Source organism: Podarcis bocagei (genome assembly GCF_964188305.1).
Source record: "Podarcis bocagei genome assembly, chromosome: 4".
Taxonomy (NCBI): domain Eukaryota; kingdom Metazoa; phylum Chordata; class Lepidosauria; order Squamata; family Lacertidae; genus Podarcis; species Podarcis bocagei.
The window spans coordinates 77,697,781-77,719,104 of NC_138128.1; the positions used below are offsets into that span (position 1 = coordinate 77,697,781).

General features: G+C 42.0%; 2 protein-coding genes across 67 annotated transcripts in view; one reads left to right on the forward strand and one right to left on the reverse strand.

Annotated features, from left to right (window-relative positions):
* ANK3 (ankyrin 3) overlaps window positions 1–21,324 on the forward strand; it is a 401,108-nt gene that overhangs the window by 371,070 nt on the left and 8,714 nt on the right. For 24 of the 43 annotated variants that reach the window (XM_081190769.1, XM_081190787.1, XM_081190760.1 and 21 more), the window contains 7 exons: window positions 841–8,556; window positions 9,207–9,281; window positions 10,791–10,922; window positions 11,799–11,942; window positions 14,233–14,890; window positions 16,015–16,393; window positions 17,817–17,984. In XM_081190769.1, coding sequence (XP_081046895.1) covers window positions 841–8,556; window positions 9,207–9,281; window positions 10,791–10,922; window positions 11,799–11,942; window positions 14,233–14,890; window positions 16,015–16,393; window positions 17,817–17,984 — 9,272 coding nt within the window. The remainder of the gene's footprint in view (window positions 1–840; window positions 8,557–9,206; window positions 9,282–10,790; window positions 10,923–11,798; window positions 11,943–14,232; window positions 14,891–16,014; window positions 16,394–17,816; window positions 17,985–21,324) is intronic. The other 19 variants (XM_081190790.1, XM_081190786.1, XM_081190782.1 and 16 more) reach the window with 7 other exon arrangements.
* LOC308585316 (uncharacterized protein) overlaps window positions 1–21,324 on the reverse strand; it is a 131,096-nt gene that overhangs the window by 86,600 nt on the left and 23,172 nt on the right. For 7 of the 24 annotated variants that reach the window (XR_014007246.1, XR_014007247.1, XR_014007248.1 and 4 more), the window contains one exon: window positions 9,603–9,636. The exons of 16 other annotated variants lie outside the window; for them this stretch is intronic. The gene's annotated coding sequence lies outside the window, so the exon portion shown is untranslated. Of the gene's footprint in view, window positions 1–9,602; window positions 9,637–10,067; window positions 10,535–21,324 lie in introns of those variants that run through there. One more of the 24 variants, XR_014007253.1, reaches the window with a different exon arrangement.

Genomic DNA, 21,324 nt, shown 5'->3' on the forward strand with positions numbered 1-21,324 from the left:
TATCGCATGAAAAAGCCAACAAATGCAAAAAGCTTTTTTCCCCCTTTTTGGTTCTTTTAATCCTTGAGTCAGAAAAGGTCTTGCTCTTATTGGCTTTGTGAGAGTGAAGCATATACAAAATGTGCATGGGAGAGAGAGAAAGTTTTGACTTTATTCCCGTTGCTTCACAGTTTGCACATCAATTGCCTGTCACCTTAAAGGTATTTTGGGTTCTGCATGAAATAGTTCGGAGTGGTTTTCAAAGCAGACTTTAGCTACTCAATGTCATTTGCACAAGTTTACACCGTTTTGTGTTAACGGAACTGCTATACAGTAAATATAAAATGTATTAATGAAACTGCAAAGGATATAATGATAGAAATTTTCCAGAGGACAATTTTGATACTTGCACAAAGCAAAGACATACTGATAACAGGCAAAATGGAGCTGAGATACTTAATATCATAACTTTAGCACATCAGAAAGTCAATAGGAAGTAAGAGAAGAATTTTTGGTTGTGGCTATTACTTTGGACCATAATGGACTTCCTTCTATGTGTTTTCTGTTCTTTCATTGTTTGCAGACTCGGTTGCCTTGTGCTTTCCTGTCTTTCATTTCATGTTGGTTTCTTTCTTTCTTTTTTAAATTTTGGATCATCCATAATTATGTGACTCATTCCTATTTTTCCCTACCTGTTTAGCTGTTGATTTTACCTACTTCATTCTAATTCATACAAACAGTTGTACTTGCTTTTTTTGTAATATTACAACGTTTACTGACCAATTTTCTTCTCTGGTCTCTCTGTTTTTCAATCATTTTTGTTGATTTTTACGTTTGATTATTTTGGTTTAACAATTTAAGAAACAGTTGAACGAAGTGCAGGAGCAACAAGATCCCTACCTGCTACCTATTCATACAAGCCATTCTTTTCAGCAAGACCGTATCAGTCTTGGACAACAGCACCAATTACTGTGCCTGGGCATTCCAAATCAGGCTTCACTTCTCTATCAAGCTCTTCCTCTAACACTCCAACAGCTTCTCCATTAAAATCAATATGGTCTGTTTCTTCTGCTTCACCAATCAAATCCACATTAGGAGCCTCCACTACGTCTTCAATTAAATCTGTTAGCGATGTAGCTTCTCCAATTAGATCATTTCGGACAATCTCCTCTCCAATAAAAACCGTGGTCTCACAGCCTCCATATAATATCCAAGTCTCTTCTGGTTCTTTCGTCAGAGCACCCACAGTAACAGAAGCCACTAGTTTGAAAGGGCTGGCATCCGCATTCCCCTCTCGGACATCTCCAGTGACTACAGCTGGGTCTCTTTTGGAGAGATCATCCATTACCATGACGCCTCCAGCATCCCCCAAATCGAACATTAACATGTACTCTTCAAGTTTGCCATTTAAGTCAATCATCACATCAGCATCACCGCTTTTATCTTCACCTTTAAAGTCAGTGGTGTCTCCTGCTAAGTCAGCAGTTGATGCTGTTTCACCATCTAAGGTCACGATGGCTTCATCCCTCACTTCCCCTGTGAAACACACAGTCGGGCATACAGAGGTAGCCATGGTTAACGGATCCATGTCACCTTTGAAATATCCGTCCCCTGCCAATTTAATCAATGGAGCTAAAGCCACAGCCACATTTCAAGACAAGATCACTGCAGCAACCAGTTCTGCAAGTTGTGCTGTTAATGCAGCAACTGATACTGTTGAGAAAATGTTTCCAACCACTACTGCAACCCCATTTTCTCCACTCAGGTCGCATGTGTCTTCAACTCCATCAGCCTTTCAGTCAATAAGAACTACTCCTGCAGGTGTATTGTACACATCTCTTGGGTCAATATCAGCAACTACCTCATCAGTAACTTCATCAACTATCACAGTCCCAGTATATTCTGTAGTCAATGTTTTGTCTGAACCAGCACTAAAGAAGCTCCCAGAGTCATCTTCCCTTACAAAATCGGCAGCTGCGTTGCTATCGCCTATTAAAACATTGACTACAGAGACACGCACACAGCCTCACTTTAACCGAACCTCATCTCCTATAAAATCATCCTTGTTTTTAGCACCCTCTGCTCTTAAGTTGTCTGTACCATCTTCTTTATCTTCTAGTCAGGAGATGTTAAAAGATGTGGCTGAGATGAAAGAGGACCTAATAAGAATGACAGCGATATTGCAGACAGATGTAATGGAGGACAAGGAATTCCAGCCAGAACTAACAAAGGAGGGTAGAATAGATGATGAAGAACCTTTTAAAATTGTTGAGAAAGTAAAAGAGGACTTAGTAAAAGTTAGTGAGATACTGAAAAAAGATGTGTGTTTAGAAAAGAAAGCATCAACCAAGCTATCAAAAAATGATAAAGGACACTCTTCTGAGGATGAATGGGTAGAGTTCAGTGCAGATGAGATTGATGAAGCAAGACGGCAAGGTATGACATATCCTCCTATAACTATTCCTGAAAAGGTGCAAATTAAAGCGAAGGCTGTATCTGAAAAGGATTATAACTTGACTAAAGTCATTGATTATTTGACGAATGACATTGGTAGTAGTTCTCTGGCAAGTCTGAAGTACAAGTTTGAAGAGGGGAAAAGAGAAGGCGAAGAGAGACAAAAGAGAGTTTTAAAACCAGCCATTGCATTGCAAGAACACAAACTTAAAATGCCTCCAGCCTCCATGAGGCCTTCTACTTCAGAAAAAGAGTTGTGTAAAATTGCAGATTCCTTTTTTGGAACTGATACTATTTTGGAGTCTCCCGATGACTTTTCCCAACATGACCAAGACAAAAGTCCTTTGTCTGACAGTGGCTTTGAAACAAGAAGCGAGAAAACTCCTTCAGCCCCACAAAGCGCCGAGAGCACAGGGCCGAAACCACTTTTCCATGATGTACCCATCCCTCCGGTCATTACAGAGACAAGAACTGAGGTGGTTCACGTGATCCGTAGCTATGAACCTTCATCAGAAGAAGTTCCTGAACCTCAAGCAGAAGAGCCGCCATCAATGAAAACAGCACCTACTTTTATGGAACTGGAACCCAGGCCAAACGGAGGGTCTATCAAAGAAAAAATGAAAGCCTTTCAAATGAAAGCCAGTAATGAAGATGAAGACCACAAATGTGTTCTTGGTAAAGGTGTCCGTGTAAAAGAAGAAACTCATATAACTACCACAACCAGAATGGTTTACCATAAGCCTCCGTGCACTGAGAGTTCTTCAGAAAGAATTGAAGAAACCATGTCTGTTCATGATATCATGAAAGCTTTTCAGTCAGGACGCGATCCTTCCAAAGAGTTGGCAGGTCTGTTTGAACATAAGTCTTCGGTAACACCAGATGTTAGCAAGTCTACTGAAATTTCACCACAACATACAGAGAAGGACAGCAAAATGAAACCCAAACTGGAGCGTATAATAGAGGTCCATATCGAAAAAGGTAATGAGGCTGAACCTACTGAAGTCATTATTAGAGAAACCAAAAAGCACCCAGAGAAAGAAATGTATGTTTATCAGAAAGACTTACCTCGAGGTGATTTGGAAAAACATGATGCTCTTCCTTGTTCAGATGAACAAGGTCAGCAAGAAGAAGAAGAACTGACAGCAGAAGAGTCCCTACCTTCTTATCTGGAGTCTTCTAGAGTAAATACTCCCGTGTCTCAGGAAGAAGACAGTCGCCCTAGTTCTGCCCAACTTATGTCTGATGACTCGTACAAAACACTGAAGCTTCTGAGTCAGCACTCAGTAGAGTACCATGACGATGAGTTGTCAGAACTAAGAGGGGAGTCTTACAGGTTTGCTGAGAAAATGCTGCTCTCAGAAAAGCTAGATGTGTCTCACTCTGATACTGAGGAGTCAGTTACTGACCATGTTCTACCCCTTAGCTCAGACTTTCAGGGGCATGATAAACGATGCAGAGAAAAAATAGCCACAGCCCCCCCAAAAGAAATCCTCACCAAAATCTCTAAAGATATATCAGAAAATGGTGTAGGTAAAATGTCTAAAGATGATCATTATGATAAAGTGACAGTGTTACATTATACCGGAGATGTTAGTAGCCCAAAGCACGCAATGTGGATGCGCTTTACTGAGAACAGATTAGACAGAGGTAGAGAAAAGTTGATGTATGAAGACAGGGTGGACAGGACTGTTAAGGAGGCAGAAGAAAAACTGACAGAAGTATCACAGTTCTTCCGGGACAAAACAGAGAAACTGAATGATGAACTGCAATCTCCAGAGAAAAAGCAGCAGAAAAGGAATGGGAAAGAAGCACACTCTGGCCATAGTTCAACCAGCAGCAGCCCCGAAAAGGTGACGATTTCTGAGGTGCAGAGTTCAAAGGATGACTGGACTAGAGGAGGGCCCTTTGGCCATTGTGGGAAGAGCTTCCCAAAAGCTGATGAAAGAAAAGCAGCTAGTTTGCCTAGCAGTCCCGAGAGAAGGGCTCTTACACAACAGACCGAGGACTGTAAGCAGTTGATGGAGCAGAAAGGAACAGCTCAGAAGAGTAGGACACCCGAGGCTTCGCCAACCGGATTCCAGCTGAAGCAATCCAAACTCAGTTCTATTAGGCTGAAGTTTGAACAGAGCATAGGCTCAAAGAATAAGGACCTACATCATGATGATAAGAAGCAGGACACTCAATCTAAAATCCCAGTGAAAAAAATGCAAGAGAGCAAGCTCCCAGTCTATCAGTTTTATGCAAGAGAAAAGCATGCAAAAGAGGTAGACCTCGCAGATGGGAGTATAACATTACAGAGGGAATCTCCTGCTAGCAAATTAAAAGATGGTGCCCAGGGTAAAGGCAAAGCGATGGAAGATGCTGCTGCTTCAGATGTACTCAGACACAGAAATGAAATGCCAAGTAAGAATGTTCCAGAAGGCTTTGCAGAGCAGAAGCTGAAAGGTTTGGCGTACAGTACGAGCTCAGATACTGCATCAGCCAAGGGGCATTGGGATAAAAAGATCTATAGGACATGGGAAAGCCCTGGAACATTTGCCCATAACACACAAAAAGAAAAACTGTCCCATGTGCTTGTTCAGGATGCAGTAAAAGACAATCACATTGACCACCCCGAGACTAAAGACCTGGGCAGAGCCAGTGAATTCATCACTGTGACAGAGCATGAGCACAAGGTGTCAACGAGTGGGTCCCATTCAAAGGAGGTGAAGGAAGTGACTGTAAAATCTCCATCCAAAAAGGTCCTTTATAGAGAATATTTTGTCAGAGAAGGAGAGCCCCCTAGTGAAGTGATGGATAAAACCTCAAAGAAAAAAGAACCATTGACTGCATCCCATATTCCAGTCAGAATTTCAGAAGAAAAACGAATGTTATCAGCTAGCATTCCCGATGGAGTTCATGAACAGCTAAAACATGCAGCACATGAACTGTCAGCTAAAGTGTCCCATGCTAGTGTGGCAAAGGAAAAAACTGAGAGGAATTTTGATTATACAGAGCATGTTAAAAATAAGTATTCAGAATTTTGTCAGTTTAGCAGTAGGCACATCAAATTAAGTCCTCCTATGGAGGATGCTGAGCTATCCCTTAGTAAATCACCTGATTCTTTAGAAAATAGCCCAGGAAAGGAGTCTCCCTCAAGGGACTTTGACTCTAATCATAGTGATAACTTGGCAAAATCAGCCCCTTTAGCAACAGCTGAGGGAACAAAAGAGATAAAAACCTTACCTGTTTATGTCAGTTTTGTTCAAGTAGGGAGGCAATATGAAAGGGAGGTGCAACAAGGAAATATTAAAAAAATTGTAAGTCAGGAAAGTAAGACGGTACAAGAGACAAGGGGGGGCTTTTACACCACAAGGCAGCAGAAACAGCTTCCTTCTCCACAAGGCAGTCCAGAAGACGACACATTAGAACAGGTGTCCTTTATAGATAGTTCTGGGAAAAGTCCATTAACACCTGAAACTCCTAGCTCAGAGGAAGTGAGTTACGAATTTACATCTAAAACGCCTGATTCACTAATTGCTTATATACCAGGCAAACCCAGTCCTATCCCTGAGGTTTCTGAGGAGTCTGAAGAGGAAGCAGAGGCTAAGTCAACCTCTGTAAAACAGGCCATTGTTGAGCCGCCAAAAATTGACAGAGTGCTGCCCAGTAGCTTAGACAGAGATTCTAATAAAAGGCCCAAAGGGAACCGGGTAGCGTACATTGAGTTCCCTCCTCCTCCTCCGCTAGATGCCGATCAGACAGAATCAGAAAAGCAGCGCCACTCCTCTGAGAGTGAAATGGAGATGATAGAAGTAAACCTACGGGATGAACATGACAAATATCAGCTGGCTGAACCACTCATAAGAGTACAGCCACCTTCTCCTGGGCCACCAGGAGAAGATCTTAGTGACTCCAGTGATGATGAATCCCTGTATCAGCCTGTTCCCATTAAAAGATACATGTTTAAATTGAATGACCTTGAAGATGGCCAGAAGGAAGGCTCCAAGCATAAATTGCCTGCGAAAAGAGAGAATGGGAAACCTAATGATTTTGATCTTAGCCTTGATTCTCCCCAGAACGATATTGCGCAAAATGGGAACAATGACCAGTCTGTCACTGAGTGTTCCATAGCAACCACTGCAGAATTTTCCCATGATACAGATGCAACTGAAATTGACTCTCTTGATGGGTATGATCTACAAGATGAAGATGATGGCTTAACCGAGAGTGATTCCAAACTTGCAGGCCCAGCAGTGGAAATCAAAAAAGACATATGGGCTACAGAAGGCATTTTGAAACAGACTGATCGGTGTTTTAGCCAAAGTAAGCTGGAAGTTATTGAGGAGGAAGAAAAAGTTGGTACTGAAGAAAACAAACTTTTATCAAAATGTCCAGCAGCTGAAAAAAGTGCCGATAAGACTGAACAAAAATCAGGGGCACAGTTTTTCACTTTGGAAGGCAGGCACCCTGACAGGACTGTGTTTCCTGATACATATTTCAGTTACAAAGTAGATGAAGAGTTTGCAACCCCTTTTAAGACAGTAGCTACTAAAAGCCTAGATTTTGACCCTTGGTCCAATAACCGTGGTGATGATGAAGTGTTTGAGTCCAAATCGAGGGATGACGAGGCTAAGCCTTTTGGCCTTGCTGTAGAAGACAGATCTCAAGCGACAACCCCAGATACGACTCCAGCCAGAACTCCAACTGATGAAAGTACACCAACTAGTGAGCCCAATCCCTTCCCGTTTCACGAAGGGAAGATGTTTGAGATGACTCGCAGTGGCGCAATTGACATGAGCAAGAGGGATTTTGTTGAAGAAAGACTCCAATTTTTTCAGATTGGTGAGCATACTTCTGAAGGGAAGTCAGGGGACAAGGGGGAAGGGGATAAAAATAAAGTCACTGCCATCACACAGCTGCAGTCAGGGGACAAAGCTGTAGGAAAAAACGTAGAGGGAGAAGTAGAAACACCAACAGTTGAATGTAAGCTCATCACCCAGGCCAGTGGAGATTGTACGGAAGCAACACCCGGTAGTAACTCCCTGGAGAAATCATCGACCACTGTTAATGCTTCTAAAGTTGATCCCAAATTGCGCACACCTATTAAAATGGGAATTTCTGCTTCCGCCATGACGCTGAAGAAAGATGTCTCTGGAGAAGTGACAGATAAGCTAGAGGCTGTAACGCCAGGTGTTCAGGGGTTAGAATATGACGCCATAGAGGAGGTTACAAGCCAGTCAAGTGGTAGGGAAGCAGAAAAGCATGATTTCCAAAAAGATAATTTTAATAACAACAACAATTTGGACCCATCCGCTTTACCTAACAATAGCGTTACCTGTAAAGTAGTGCTAAATGAACATTTTGAGCCTAAGTGTCCCACACAGAAAGCTACTCAATTGAAAAACACTTCAGGAAATGATACAGGTGCAACACAAGGACACTGTAAACCAAAAGTACACGGAGAACAGCAGAAGTCATCAGAGCCAGTAGGGAATAGAGCGAGATCAAAACTTCCCATAAAGGCTACCTCAGCAAAAGAAGCTATCCCACATAGCAGTAGCCAAGCCTGCAGAGTGAGTAAAGTCAGACAGGATAGTAAACTTGACAAAAGGAAACAAAACAGCTCTTTCCCACATGTAGAAGTAAGGTCTAAGATTCCTGTAAAAAATACACAAAGGCATAACTTAGCCATAGCTAGAAAGACACCAGCAGTTCAAAACCAAGAGCAGCTAGAGAGAAGCAAAGCCAAACCGCTTCCTTCTAAATTACCATTAAAGGTAAGATCTACCACCAGCACCTCTACTACCACCACCACCGCTGCAGCAGCAACAGTTAAAGTAAAGCAGAGTCAGCTTAGGGAGGTATGTAAACATTCTATTGAATATTTTAAGGGAATTAGTGGAGAGGCTTTAAAGCTTGTGGACCGCCTGTCTGATGAAGACAAAAAGTTGCAGTCAGAGGTGTCCGATGACGATGAAGAAGAAGACAGTACATCAAGAAACACGTCCCTGTCCGAAGCCACTCAAGTTTTCCAGCCTTCCATTACATCGAAGCCCGCTAGAGATATGAGAACAGAGGCAGCATCTTTAAAATCAAAGATTGAAAAGTCCGACAGTGAGAGGAGGAGGAGTAAGAGGACTGGTGAGAATGGAGGGAGTCAGGTTTCTGGAGCTCTCGTGGCTCACCTCGTGGAGATCAAGCCTAGTTTGTAAAACTTTCAACTTGTTGATCCTAGTGCATGAACTGTTGTGATTGCCTGTGAAGTGACTTACTGTAGTTCTCATTCTGTCATTGTCATCTGTATGTGCTGTCTTTTATACTCTTCTTTCTTCCTTTAAGTGAAGCCTATACTATAGACAGCTAGTGAAGCATGCTAAATACATTCATGTAATAGTTTAGGTCTTAGAAGACTTCATTTTGTGACAGCAAAAAAAAAAAACACCCCTCATTTTGTCAAACAGAAAACTTTTTTTTCCCTTTAAGTACTGGTGGACTGTTTTCCACCACCCCACCAGTAGTTAAAGCACTGTTGAACAGTTGAGTAGATAGTTGGCATGTTTGGTTTCATTTACACAATTAACATCATGTAGTTTGACACTCGGCCTTATAAAGGTGGCATTTTTTTTCAAATCTGTGACAAAAAATATATTTATTTATTGTAGGTTTTAGGGCACTCAGTCATTTTAGCAATTGATCTGAGCACCAGTTAACATAGTACAATGTATTAAAATGCTGTTAGTGCTAAGAATTCTTTCACAGCACCTTTTTAATCAATAAATTATAAATCACAGGTCCACAGAGTCCATGTGAACGGACAGATATAAGGATGGCAATAGTGGCCGATCACCTGGGACTTAGTTGGACGGGTAAGATTTTATTTTGTGGTGATGATATTGCAACTAGCAATTCCTTTGGATACCCAGGCTGAGGGTGTATATGTGTGTGTGTTACAGCGCAGTTTAGTCCTCAGGGCATCTTTTGTCTTCAGAAAAAGAGGGATACAGTGGACAAGCGAGATTGCAAGAGGTCTTTATGAAATGTGCTCTAGTAGTACTCCTTATAAAATTTCCATAAACACGGTTTATGGAATACAATCTTACTTGGCTATGAGTGATCGCCGAAGAAGAAGACGAATGCAGTGGCATTGGTCCTGTCTCCTCACAGGCCTCAGATATTGTAGGGTGGGGAGAGGTTAACAAGGTTTATTCTTCCTCATCTGTCCTGTAGAAATGTAAGAAATAAATACTTTTGAAGTAGCACTAAGGCCCTTTTTATAAAGACCTCTCTCCAAAGCAAAGCCAGCGAGTTAGACTTCTCTTCATTCTCACCAACTAGTATTGTAATATAGGTACTAAAAATTGTGTAGCTTCCAGAAAGGATCTTGACTGCACACGGGGCATCCGGGGCCATGAGAAGCATTGGTTGCAGCCATGTTGCCTTGGCAGTAAGGCAGATGACCAGTCCTGCTCAAGGAGCAGGCAGATCTCCTGACATGCCCCTCTTGTCCACTGTTGACAAAAGAATGGAGCTCTCATTGCTGCCTTCTCCTGCTTCCTCCTACATACCCCAGGCATGTCAGAAATATTTTATAGCTTTGTATACAATATTTGACAGTTTGGATTCAAAGTATTCTGTATGAGAGTGGAAGGTACCTGTTTGCACTTTGAAGACTCTTTGTGTGTCTGCTTTGGCCATTTTCCCTCTCTCTGACTGCAGTTCTCTTGCTACATCATATACCTTTCCAGAGATTTATCCGAGTCTTCAGGGTAACTTACAACATGAGGAGGTGAAGACAAGAAAGCCCTGGTGCATGCATAAAACACCAGCTTCAGTTCTTTGAGTTGAAGCCAATGTGTTGCTATGCCACATAGTAATTGTGAGGTCATCAGTGATTGTCTACCTGACTGGAACCCTGATTTAGTCCTATTAGAACAGACTTCCTCAGCCTGCTGCTGCTGTTTTAGAACACAACTCCCATCATCCCTGACAGTTGGCCATGCTGGCTAGGGTTGTAGACCGAGGTGTAGTCCGAAAAACCTAGAGAGCAGCAGGTTGGAGAAGGCTATATTTAGACACAGCAGGAAACTAGAGAAACTGTGCAACCACTTGACCTCTCTTGGGTGGGGTTTGTAGAACTGGTGAAGGAAGGATACAGCCCAAAGCTCCACAAACAGTGGCTGATAGGTTTCAGACAGCAGGATGAAATGATACCTGCTCTCTCAGAGGACTTTCTCCTTTCCGATTTCTATGACAAGTTACACTGAAAAGGCAGAAATCTGAACCAAACTTGGTTTTTCCATGTGTGACCTGCTGAACAGAGTTTTCAAAATAAACTTTGTTATCTCTCTCTCCCCTCCATTTCCCCCGTGTTATAGAACTGGCAAGAGAGCTGAATTTTTCTGTTGATGAAATTAATCAAATCCGGGTAGAAAACCCAAACTCTTTGATTGCTCAGAGCTTCATGTTGTTAAAGAAATGGGTGACCAGAGATGGGAAAAATGCTACAAGTAAGTTTCATAACTATTATTGTTTTAAGTATGTAGAAGTCCATATTTTGCTGAACTTCATACACAGACTAGACCTATCACTTAATGACTGTAGCCTCAACCAGTATGTTAGAATAAAATGCCACAGATCAAAGACTATAGATATAATTTTCAATTCATACATTCATTCATACATTTCAATTCATGCATTCAGCTGTGGGTCATCAAGTTTTGAGAAGTCAAGGAATAAGGAATATGCATGCGTGTGTGAACTGGATTTGTCTGGATAGGCTTAAAACAACACAATTTCACAGTTCTCACACTGAGAACAGATGAAACTGCCTTATATTGAATCAGACTATTGATCCTTCTAGTCCAGCATTGCCAACTGTAACTGGCAGCAGCTCCCCATAAGTCTTTCTAGCCCTGCGCCGAGATATCTGGGACCTTCTGTGTGCAAACCATGTGTTCCCCTACTGAGCCATAGCCCTTTCCCAAAGTAGTTCCATGCACATACAATGCAGTGAGGAGAATGCTGTCCACTGTTTTAGAGATTGTGATAAGGCATGGCTATGGGAGGTACCGCATGGCAATAGAATTATTCCATTTTTACAGTAGCATGCACTTATACAGAGTATTGACGAAGAGCTGATTTGTGCTTTATTGGCACTCTACGACACCAGTATTCGCTATGGTAGATACATGAAGTGTGAAGGTGAGACACATGTCTCTAAACACTTGGGAACGTGCACTGGAAAGTAGAGACTGGTTGATTGAATCCACTGCATGCATAAAGATTCCCATGCTATACATGTTGCGACCACTGGCCATACTCATAGACAGTTACAAATTTCAGTTATGAAATACTTTTCATCTATTTTGTTCTTCCTTCCACAGCTGATGCCTTAACCTCTATATTGACAAAAATCAATCGGATTGACATTGTAACTTTGTTGGAAGGACCAATATTTGATTATGGAAACATTTCAGGCACCAGAAGCTTTGCAGATGAAAATAATGTTTTCCATGATCCTGTTGATGGTAACTGAATTTGTTTCATTTTGACCAATATTTATCCACACAGAAAGGTCTTTTCATCTAATAACATAAACTATGCAAGATGATACTGTTTCAAATAAAATATATATTTATTTATCTCAAATATATAAAAAAATCAGGGTATGTATCAGTGAACACTTCAGAGTTGTTTGGCTACATTAACTTAATTTGAACTCAGTCTAAAATTACTGTGAAATTGTTCCCTTTGGTAAAATTACAACTGCTTATTGTTTCCTTACATTCTAAAATTACCCTAATGGGATAATGAAATTCTGGTACTCTAATCAATGCCCAGATTTATGCTGAGATTTAACTTCAATTTTTGTTCTTCAACTGTAAAGGCTTTTATTGAGCAGATAAATATATAAATGAATCTGTACTACTGATCAGGTGCTAAAAACTAATTCTGACTTTGAAGATACATTAAGCTGCTTTCCAAATACTTCCTTTTTTTTGTTTCATTTTGTAAGCTATGTTCTTCTAAACACTATGAATCTCCCTTTTCTTGTATTTTATTCAAACACATGCTGTTTTTGCTGCCTTCTGCAAGGATTTTCTGGCTGTGTGCAGCGCTTATGAGCTTAATTCATCCCCAAGCAACATTCTTGGTCATTGAATCACCGCATTGCAGAAATTAAAATTCTGTGGACATTTTAAGAACTTTTCTCTTGAAATGTTGCTTGTGCCTTTTAGTCAGAGACAAGTATCTTTTCTACAAAGAGAATGTGCTTCTCTGTGTTGCTGTCTATCCTTCCTCTCCTCTGAACCTTCCTCAAGCTTCTTGTCCTCACCAAGACCAGACTACCTTTTAACTTTCTCTCAGTTGATTCAGTTGCAGAACACGGGGACATTAGTGCACATTGCTCTCCAGGCAGCACAATGTAATGCTGATCTCTCTCCCCATCCCAGCCTTTCATCAGCTCATCAATTTAATATTTACCTCTGAGAATATGGTTTACAGTTCACTGTCATTTCATTTGTCTATGTTCAAGTCTAACTGCCAGAGCAGGGATGGTCAACCTCTGTATTCCTGGGGGCTGCTCCATTCACCAGCTGCTACTCTGGGCTTTGGGAGCACTTTTCACAGAAGCAAGCAGACCTCATTATGGATGATCAGGCTTCATAGCAAAGCTAGCAGTAAGGGCTCTATAGGTATGGAGCATTCACATTCGGGTGGCAAAATATCATTAATTGCTGGGTGGAGGAAGTAATGTCCTTCCAGAAAGATTCTGTCATGAGGCTGATTGGTAGCTTGCTTTTGCCTTTTCAGGATGCTCTTAATATAGCTATACACTAAATTCTACATGCAATATCCTTTGGGCAATTGTTTGTAAGACACATTTATTAAAATTGGGGAGGTACTTCAGGGCTGATCAGGCTCACAGGTCTCCAGCGGGCCATCCCTGTTCTAGATAATTATTGTTCTCTCTTTTTTGTTGCTTATGTTTTTCTTTTCTCTCTTTATTCAATCAGTGTTTCTGATTGTACCCATGTCACCAAGATCGCCTCAGTCTCCAAGATCACCAAGATCTCCTTATTCATCACAATCCTCTCATCTCTGTAGTTTTACTGTTCCCGAAATTTATATCTAGATCCTCCCTACCCTGTAGTTTTTGTTTTAGAGTTTGACTCTACAGTCACTGAGAATATGCTATACTTTTCTGCCCTCTTTAAGGTTCATTTGTTTCTAACAACTGCGTTATCATGATGCAGTGATTAAAGTTGAAGTATCTACAGATGATATTTCACATTTGTAATGGTATAAAGCCAAGTAGTTTTATCTTTTGGAAACTGGATGATAAAAATGTACACCAATTTTTAAGAAATCCTGGCTGTCTTGTTTTATAACATAATTCATTACATCTAAACTTTTTGAGTAAATCCAAATACAAGCAGAAAAGTTATTTTGCCACAAAATACCACTCTTGATATAAAAAGACAGCAAGCAGCCATCCAGATTCAGTCCATTTGCTATTGAGAAGAGAAATATAATACTACTTAAATTACTGGAAAACCAGTAATTGAAAAATTGCAGCCATGTGTGCTGTAGGCCAATAATAGTAATAAGCTGTGCTGTATTAGCCATTTCATCTACTTTGGTTTTGTTGCATTCTTTAAGGATGTTACATTCATTATTACATTCCTAATTAAAGTGTTGTTATCATTTCATACATTTTCCGCATTTTACATAATTAACTGGCCACTCTGCATGCTTGATTATATGTCACTCCATACTTCATTGCAATCAGTCCAAATGTGCTGTCTTCCATAGGTTATCCCACCATCCAAGTGGAACTGGAAACTCCCACTGGGTTGCGCTTCGTGCCACCCACCCCTTCCCAGCAAGATGATTTCTTTAGCGATTTCTCTAGCATAGAGTCACCCCTTAGAACTCCCAGTAGACTGAGTGACGTGTTAGTAACTCCACAGGGAAACATAGATGATACAGCAGCAGAACCTCCAGTGGTGACTGAAGAAGACACTTCACTGGAAGACGGCAAACACGATTTCTCAGTGCCTAGAGAAGGAGCATCTAAAGATGTAGGCCAGATCCAATTGGATGAAATGGACTTTAATGATTACCCACGCTATCTTGGTAATTATGCCGAGGTACCAAAACAAAAGCTAAGCCAAGAGACTAGTCCAACTTTAGTGAGAACTAAGCAGCAGGAGAGAGAAAAGTCTGGTACTGATGAGATGACGGAAGAAAAGCTTAAATCTCTGTTTGAAGACATTCACCTTGACGAAGTAGTTGAGTCTGAGGAGATGACAGAAGAAAAAGTCTTGTCTATTCTTAAGTATGTGCAGCAGGCAGAACAGGAACTGTCTTCAATTACAGGTTGGCAGAGTGAGGCTTCCAGCGTCAATGTGGAGCCGCCAACACCAGGACGCAGAATAAGCGGTGAATTGCTGGATCGACTAGATGACAGGTATGAAAGTGCTCAACTAACCAAGTATTCTCATTTTGAAAACACATGACTTTTTCCCCCAAACCCATGGTCATTGTATTTCTAGATGAAGTACCTATATAATGCTTATGTAAGTAAGCAGCAATCCAGATTATAAGGCACCGATATTCTCAAGGCAAATTTACAGTATTGCATTTAAAACAGTGAAATCCCAAACACTGTTAAGATTGGGGGGGGGGGTGCACAATAAAATCAGGCTCAGAACAGAATGGGCAGCAGGAAATACATAAGCCTAGTTCCCAAAGGAACAGAAGAATATTTGACCACTTTTCCAATTTCAAAAAAAGTAAAGTAAAAGTTGCACAGGCCTCCTGGAGAGAGCATGGGTATACTGAAGTCCCAGAGCAGTGACAAAAAATCCTGACCCTGCTCTTTTTGCATTTGCATTGGATGCTAATGCAAAATCCAAAGGTGATTATACTTTTAGGAGGGTCTTGTTAGCTGATCTCAATACTCTGGGTAGGGAGGGAAATTATGTAAGGGGATATGCTTCCTGAAATAAGCTAGGACTACAAGATCAAAACCAGCACTGGTAAAATGCTAATTAGCCATACTGGCATGTGGATATATGAATCTTCCTTATGCTATTAACAATCGAGCACACTGTTGGCAGCTGCCACCCAAGGTCTTGGGGGCAAATGCTTTTCCTACACCTGCTTACTGAAATCCTTTTAAGAGGAATTGTAAGGGACTAAACCTGGGACATTTTGAATGCCAAATTTATTGCAGAGTTATACTCCCTCCCACTGTACTTAATGGAAAGCTCTAGTCTGAATTGTGTGTTAAACACACACACAAACTTTATTCTCTTTGTTTGAGAAACCAAAAAAGCAGAGCTTCTTTTGCCTTCAGATCATCACCAAATTTTCTCTGAGCCATAGAAGCTCATTGGTAGATATTGAGCCTTTGGTGCATATTCTCATTCTCAGGCTAACCGGCCTCACAGGTTTTTTGTGAAGAAAATATTTAGCCATATACGTCACCCTGAACTCCTTGGAGGTGGAAGGGTGGGACAGAAGTACAACACATAAATTAACACTTATCTATTTTCCAGTGCTTGATCATGTTTGCTTTGTCTCTTGTAGCCCTGACCAGTGTAGAGATTCTATTACCTCATATCTCAAAGGAGAAGCAGGAAAGTTGGAAACCAATGGAAGCTACTCAGAATCTACAACAGAAGCAAAGACTAAGCCTTTCATTCAGGAGTCTGCAAAGATCCTAGGAAAACAGAGCGACAAGGAAACTGTGAAACCAAAAACGCAAAGTTCTCTCCGAACTGAGCAGCAAACCATCTCATTAACGTCGCACCAGAAATCTTTGCAAGAGGCAAGCAAACCAGCAGTCGATACACCTAAAACCTCTGTGCCTGTCAGCATGAAAAAGACGAGCTGGAATACTTCCGATGACAGCAAGCTGAGACCAAAAGCCCAGGAAGAGGAAGGAGCAACATCGTCCGAACAAAAGGTATAAATGCCATCCGCCTTACTTTGTGTGGGAGTTTTCATTCTTAATTCAGCTAAAGCATTGTGAATATAGAATGAACTTCCCTCTGTGGCTTCCCTTTTATATTTCTCCCCAAAAACTTCCCAGCTAGGGCCAACCATGCAGTGCTGAAACTTCAGTTTAGAGAGCAACAGAGTTTAGTGATCTCCCCTCTCTTATGCCAACTCCATCCCTCTCATCAGCCACTTTAAAAGCCTCGCTTAAACCCAGGTTTAAGCTTTCCTTGAAATGAAAGCAGAGAAGCAGGATTGTGGTGAGGGAGCAGGAAGAAATGATGGGGGTGATTTCGAGCCTGCTCAAAAAACTGCAAATGGTCCCTTCTGAGAATCTGGCATTTGCCCCCAAATGGGTTAAAAAAACCCAACTCTCAATAAATCTTTCTGAACCAAGGAATGTGTGTGCATGCTGCTCACTGTTGGCAGTGGAGAGCAGCATGCAGCTACTGAAAGTTAGGTCAATGAAGGAAACTGTGATGGAGTCAAGGCTCTTGCTCAGCCCCAAACCTATTTTGGAGACTGGTCAAGGGACCTCAGAGGTCTAGTGCCCCATCAGGAGAACCCTCTAGACATGAAGCCAGCACCCCATGAGTCCTGCTGGCCACCCAGGTCCATAGACTCAGCATAAGAGAGGACTCTGAGGAAGCCTACATAAAGGACTAGGGTTGTGGTGCCAAGCTCTCCAGGATCCTCTCGCCAGTCAGTCGAGACAGCCACAGGAGCAGATGGAAGGCAAAAAAATTAAAATGCTCTTTACTCTCTTCTCTACCCTCTGTCGCAAGTTCCTTGTGGGCTTCTACTTAGAATCATAGAATTATTTCTGCTAATATTCTTCAGTCTTTTGGCTTTTTGTATTGCTTCTGCAAACCGTGGTTTGCAAAACAGGAGCCAACCACAAGAGCCTTCCCATGCCCTTCCTCCTTCCCTGTAGCCCTGAACATTCCTAAACAAGAGTCTCCACTTAACCAGAATTTGAAACCCTGGTCTTCTGCCCAACCCCTGATATACAATCAATGGTTTGCTGATGTAATATAAAACCACACTTGAGATCAACAAGGGACAAGAGGGGGGAAATGTGCACCGGAAGTGGGAAGGGAGTACATGTCCCCAAGGGTGTGCCTCCCTGTCAGTAAACTATGGTTTGCATGTAGCCTGCCACGCATTTATGGCTATGCCAGGCTATACCTGTACAAAACTGTGGTGTATTTTGAAATATTTTTAAGGCAGCTCTGAATGCAGAATGCCTACCTCACTTGTGGACATGGCAAAATCCTCCTAACTGAAATATTACCTACCCTGAAAGCAAGATTGCAGACATCCCCCCTATGGTGTTTTTCAGGATGAACTAATGTTGGGTATAACCATTTTCCCCCTCTATTCCTGCTCAGATTCATGTTTGTCTTTTAAATGAGCTGGTAAAATGTACTAAAAACTGCATTTATCAGGAGTATAGTGAGAGTGACAGTGACAGTGACATTGAGATTCAGAGTGATTCAAGCTCAGATGAAGAACAGAGAATCACTACAAGGGTTTATCGGCGACGTTTGATTCTGAAGGTATCGCATGACTGTAGTTCCCACTGGCATGGAGTTGGTCTTGGACTGCAGTACTAATAGTGTTCACATTATGCTCCTTCTCTTGGTGTGGTATGTATTTCATAACTGATGGCTGCCCCTTGTATAATCTTAAGACTTGTGGTGGAAAACAACCAAATTGCACGATGGGTTTCCTTTGGTAATCCCACTGTGTGCAGCATGACTTTAGGTGCACTTTGACTAAATATATACTTGACAACTGAGTTACAGAATCTTTCAAATGTGTTAATCGCCAACGGATACCAGCAAAACAGGGTTACGAAGCTAATCCAAAAAGAAACACCCCCCAAAAACCAAGACACAGAAGAAAACAATGGCATGGCCCTCCTTCCTTATATCAAGGGCACTACAGATAAAATTAGCAAAATCCTCCACAAACACAATATCAAAACAGCCTTTTGCACCAACCAAAAAATAGCCAATATCCTCAGAAACCCCAAAGATAAAATCCAGTTAGAAAACCAAGGGGTCTATGAAATACCCTGCAAAGTCTGCCCAGCCACGTACATTGGACAAACAAACAGACGAATAAATGCACGTATCGCAGAACACAAGAATGCCGTCAAAAAAGAAGAAAAAACTTCCTCTCTTTACCAACACATGAAAGAAACAGGACACGAAATTAATTTTTCAGATTCCAAATTGCTCTTTAACACGGAACACCACCACAAGAGAATAATCATGGAAGCCATCGAGATAGAGAAACACCCTCACAACATGAACAAGCGTGACGATACGTCCCGCCTGCCAGACATCTGGAAAATAGCCCTCCCCACAAAAACCGACACCAGAACCAGAGGCACACAGAACGCCATCTCCAATCAACCACACCAGACCCAAACCCAGACCCTCTCCACAGATAAATTACAGACACCATCCAGTAGCCAAACCATAGTGGCACCTCCGGATGCTGCACCCCCCTGCAATCCTTACACAGATCTGGCTGGCACAGGGCACAAAACCACAGCTCGCCCCTATACACGAAGCCAAGCCAGAGCACAACTAAGTGAAGTACAGCCATCTTCTCAGAAAAAACTCTTTACAAGCTCAAGAGGTCAAGACACGAAAGCTTTAGCAACTAATCCACACCTAATGACCCTCCTAAGTGGTACTCAGAATATCACTCAAGAAATCACTCAAGATATCCCTCAAGTAATTAATGAACAAAAGAAGAAAAGACACACTAACCTGGGAACTTCCTCTCTGCCCAGAACGTTGGAGGCTATACACCACACCCCCTCAACAGTATTTATAGGAACTCAAACACTGAGATCCTGCTCTGTTCCAGTAACAAGAAGCCGAAAGCACCAGCCTGAAGATGACGAGTGAGACCTCGTCGAAACGTCGCCTAGACACCCCAACTCTTACACGGGAAGACACCCGAAGACACCAAAACCTGCATTCCTGTACCTGTGAAAATCTACGAAAGCAAATATCTCACCTCTACGGGGAGGAAACCTTCCAGCTGACAAGAACCTACGAGAAACTAGAAATCCGAAGAGCCACCATCTTATGTGATCTCTTGTTCCTACGCAACTGCCGAGACAACAACTTAATTCCCACATGCTTCCAACTTAAATTCCACTCTAAAACCCCAGCTACCGAAAGGATCCTGAAACGAACTGAACTATCCCTAATCAGAAACGAACTACATAAGAAAAGATACCTACTAAACCAAACCAACAAAGATCTGCTCACTCTTCACCTCAAACTTTGTAACAAAATCCACCCTGCACTCTGGGACAAATGCAAACAACTAGCCGTTTGGAGAGCTGAAACGGAGTCCGCACATAAGACAGACACACACACCAACAAACTCCACAAACTAGAGAAACGCCAGAAGCCCAGCCACCCTCCACAACAACCCATGAAACAAACAGTACATAACATATCAGACAGGATCCTCACCTCAACTGAAACCAAAGTACTCTCCAAAGGTTTCAACTTTGCAGTCGCCCCGAGACGCATCCCCACGGAAAACATCATATGCGGAGTCGAAGCTAGCCTAACCAAAATCAACCCAGATGAAGCCAATAAAATCAGACTTGAAGTCACCAACATCCTCTGCTCCAGCAAACCACCCAGAAGCAATTTACACAAAGAAGAACAGAAAGCACTCACCAACCTGAGGAAAGACAACAACATAATCATTCTCCCAGCAGACAAAGGTAATGCCACTGTTGTGATGAACACATCGGACTACCAAGCAAAACTATCAAATCTACTCCAAGACCCTACCTACCAACCTATAAAAACAGATCCCACCACCTATCTGGAAAAAACCACCAAATCCAAAATAAAAGCCTCTCCTATCAGTGAAGAAATCCAGCTAAGAATCATCCCCAGAGAAAAATCATCCAGATGCCCCAAACTCTACGGTCTCCCCAAGATACACAAAGAAGGAACACCACTCAGACCAATAGTCAGCTCCATAGGCTCACCTCTACAAAATCTCGCTAAATTTCTCGCTAAGCAACTTCAGCCCTATGCAGAATCTATCGCTTCACACGTTACAAACTCCTTCCAGTTCATAGAAACAATAAAGAAGCAAAACCTACATCCCGACGACCTACTTGTGAGCTTCGATGTTGTATCTCTCTTCACACAAGTGCCCATTAATGAAGCCTTGACAGCCATTCAAAACAAATACAATCCCCCCGAATACATCCTGGACCTGACCAACCACTGCCTAACCAACACGTACTTCATCCACAATGGACAAAGATACAAACAGATAGAAGGAGCACCTATGGGATCACCCCTCTCACCGGTCATCGCAAATCTGTACATGGAACACTTTGAAACCAATGCTTTAGACAAGTCAGAACACAAACCCAAACTTTGGCTCAGGTATGTTGACGACACCTTTGTAATTTGGCCACACGGGAAGAAAAAACTAGATAGCTTCCTCACACATCTCAACAGCCTACACCCCAAAATACAATTCACTATGGAAATAGAAGCCAACAACCAACTTCCCTTCCTTGACGTCCTAATCTACAAAAAACCTGATGGCTCCCTAGGACACACTATCTACCGGAAAAAAACACACACCAACCGCTACTTACATGCACAATCACACCACCACCCTGCACAAATAAACTCCGTAGCCAAGACTCTCATCTCCAGAACCAAACGCCTGGCTGACAAAGACCACTTGACAACTGAGTTACAGAATCTTTCAAATGTGTTAATCGCCAACGGATACCAGCAAAACAGGGTTACGAAGCTAATCCAAAAAGAAACACCCCCCAAAAACCAAGACACAGAAGAAAACAATGGCATGGCCCTCCTTCCTTAT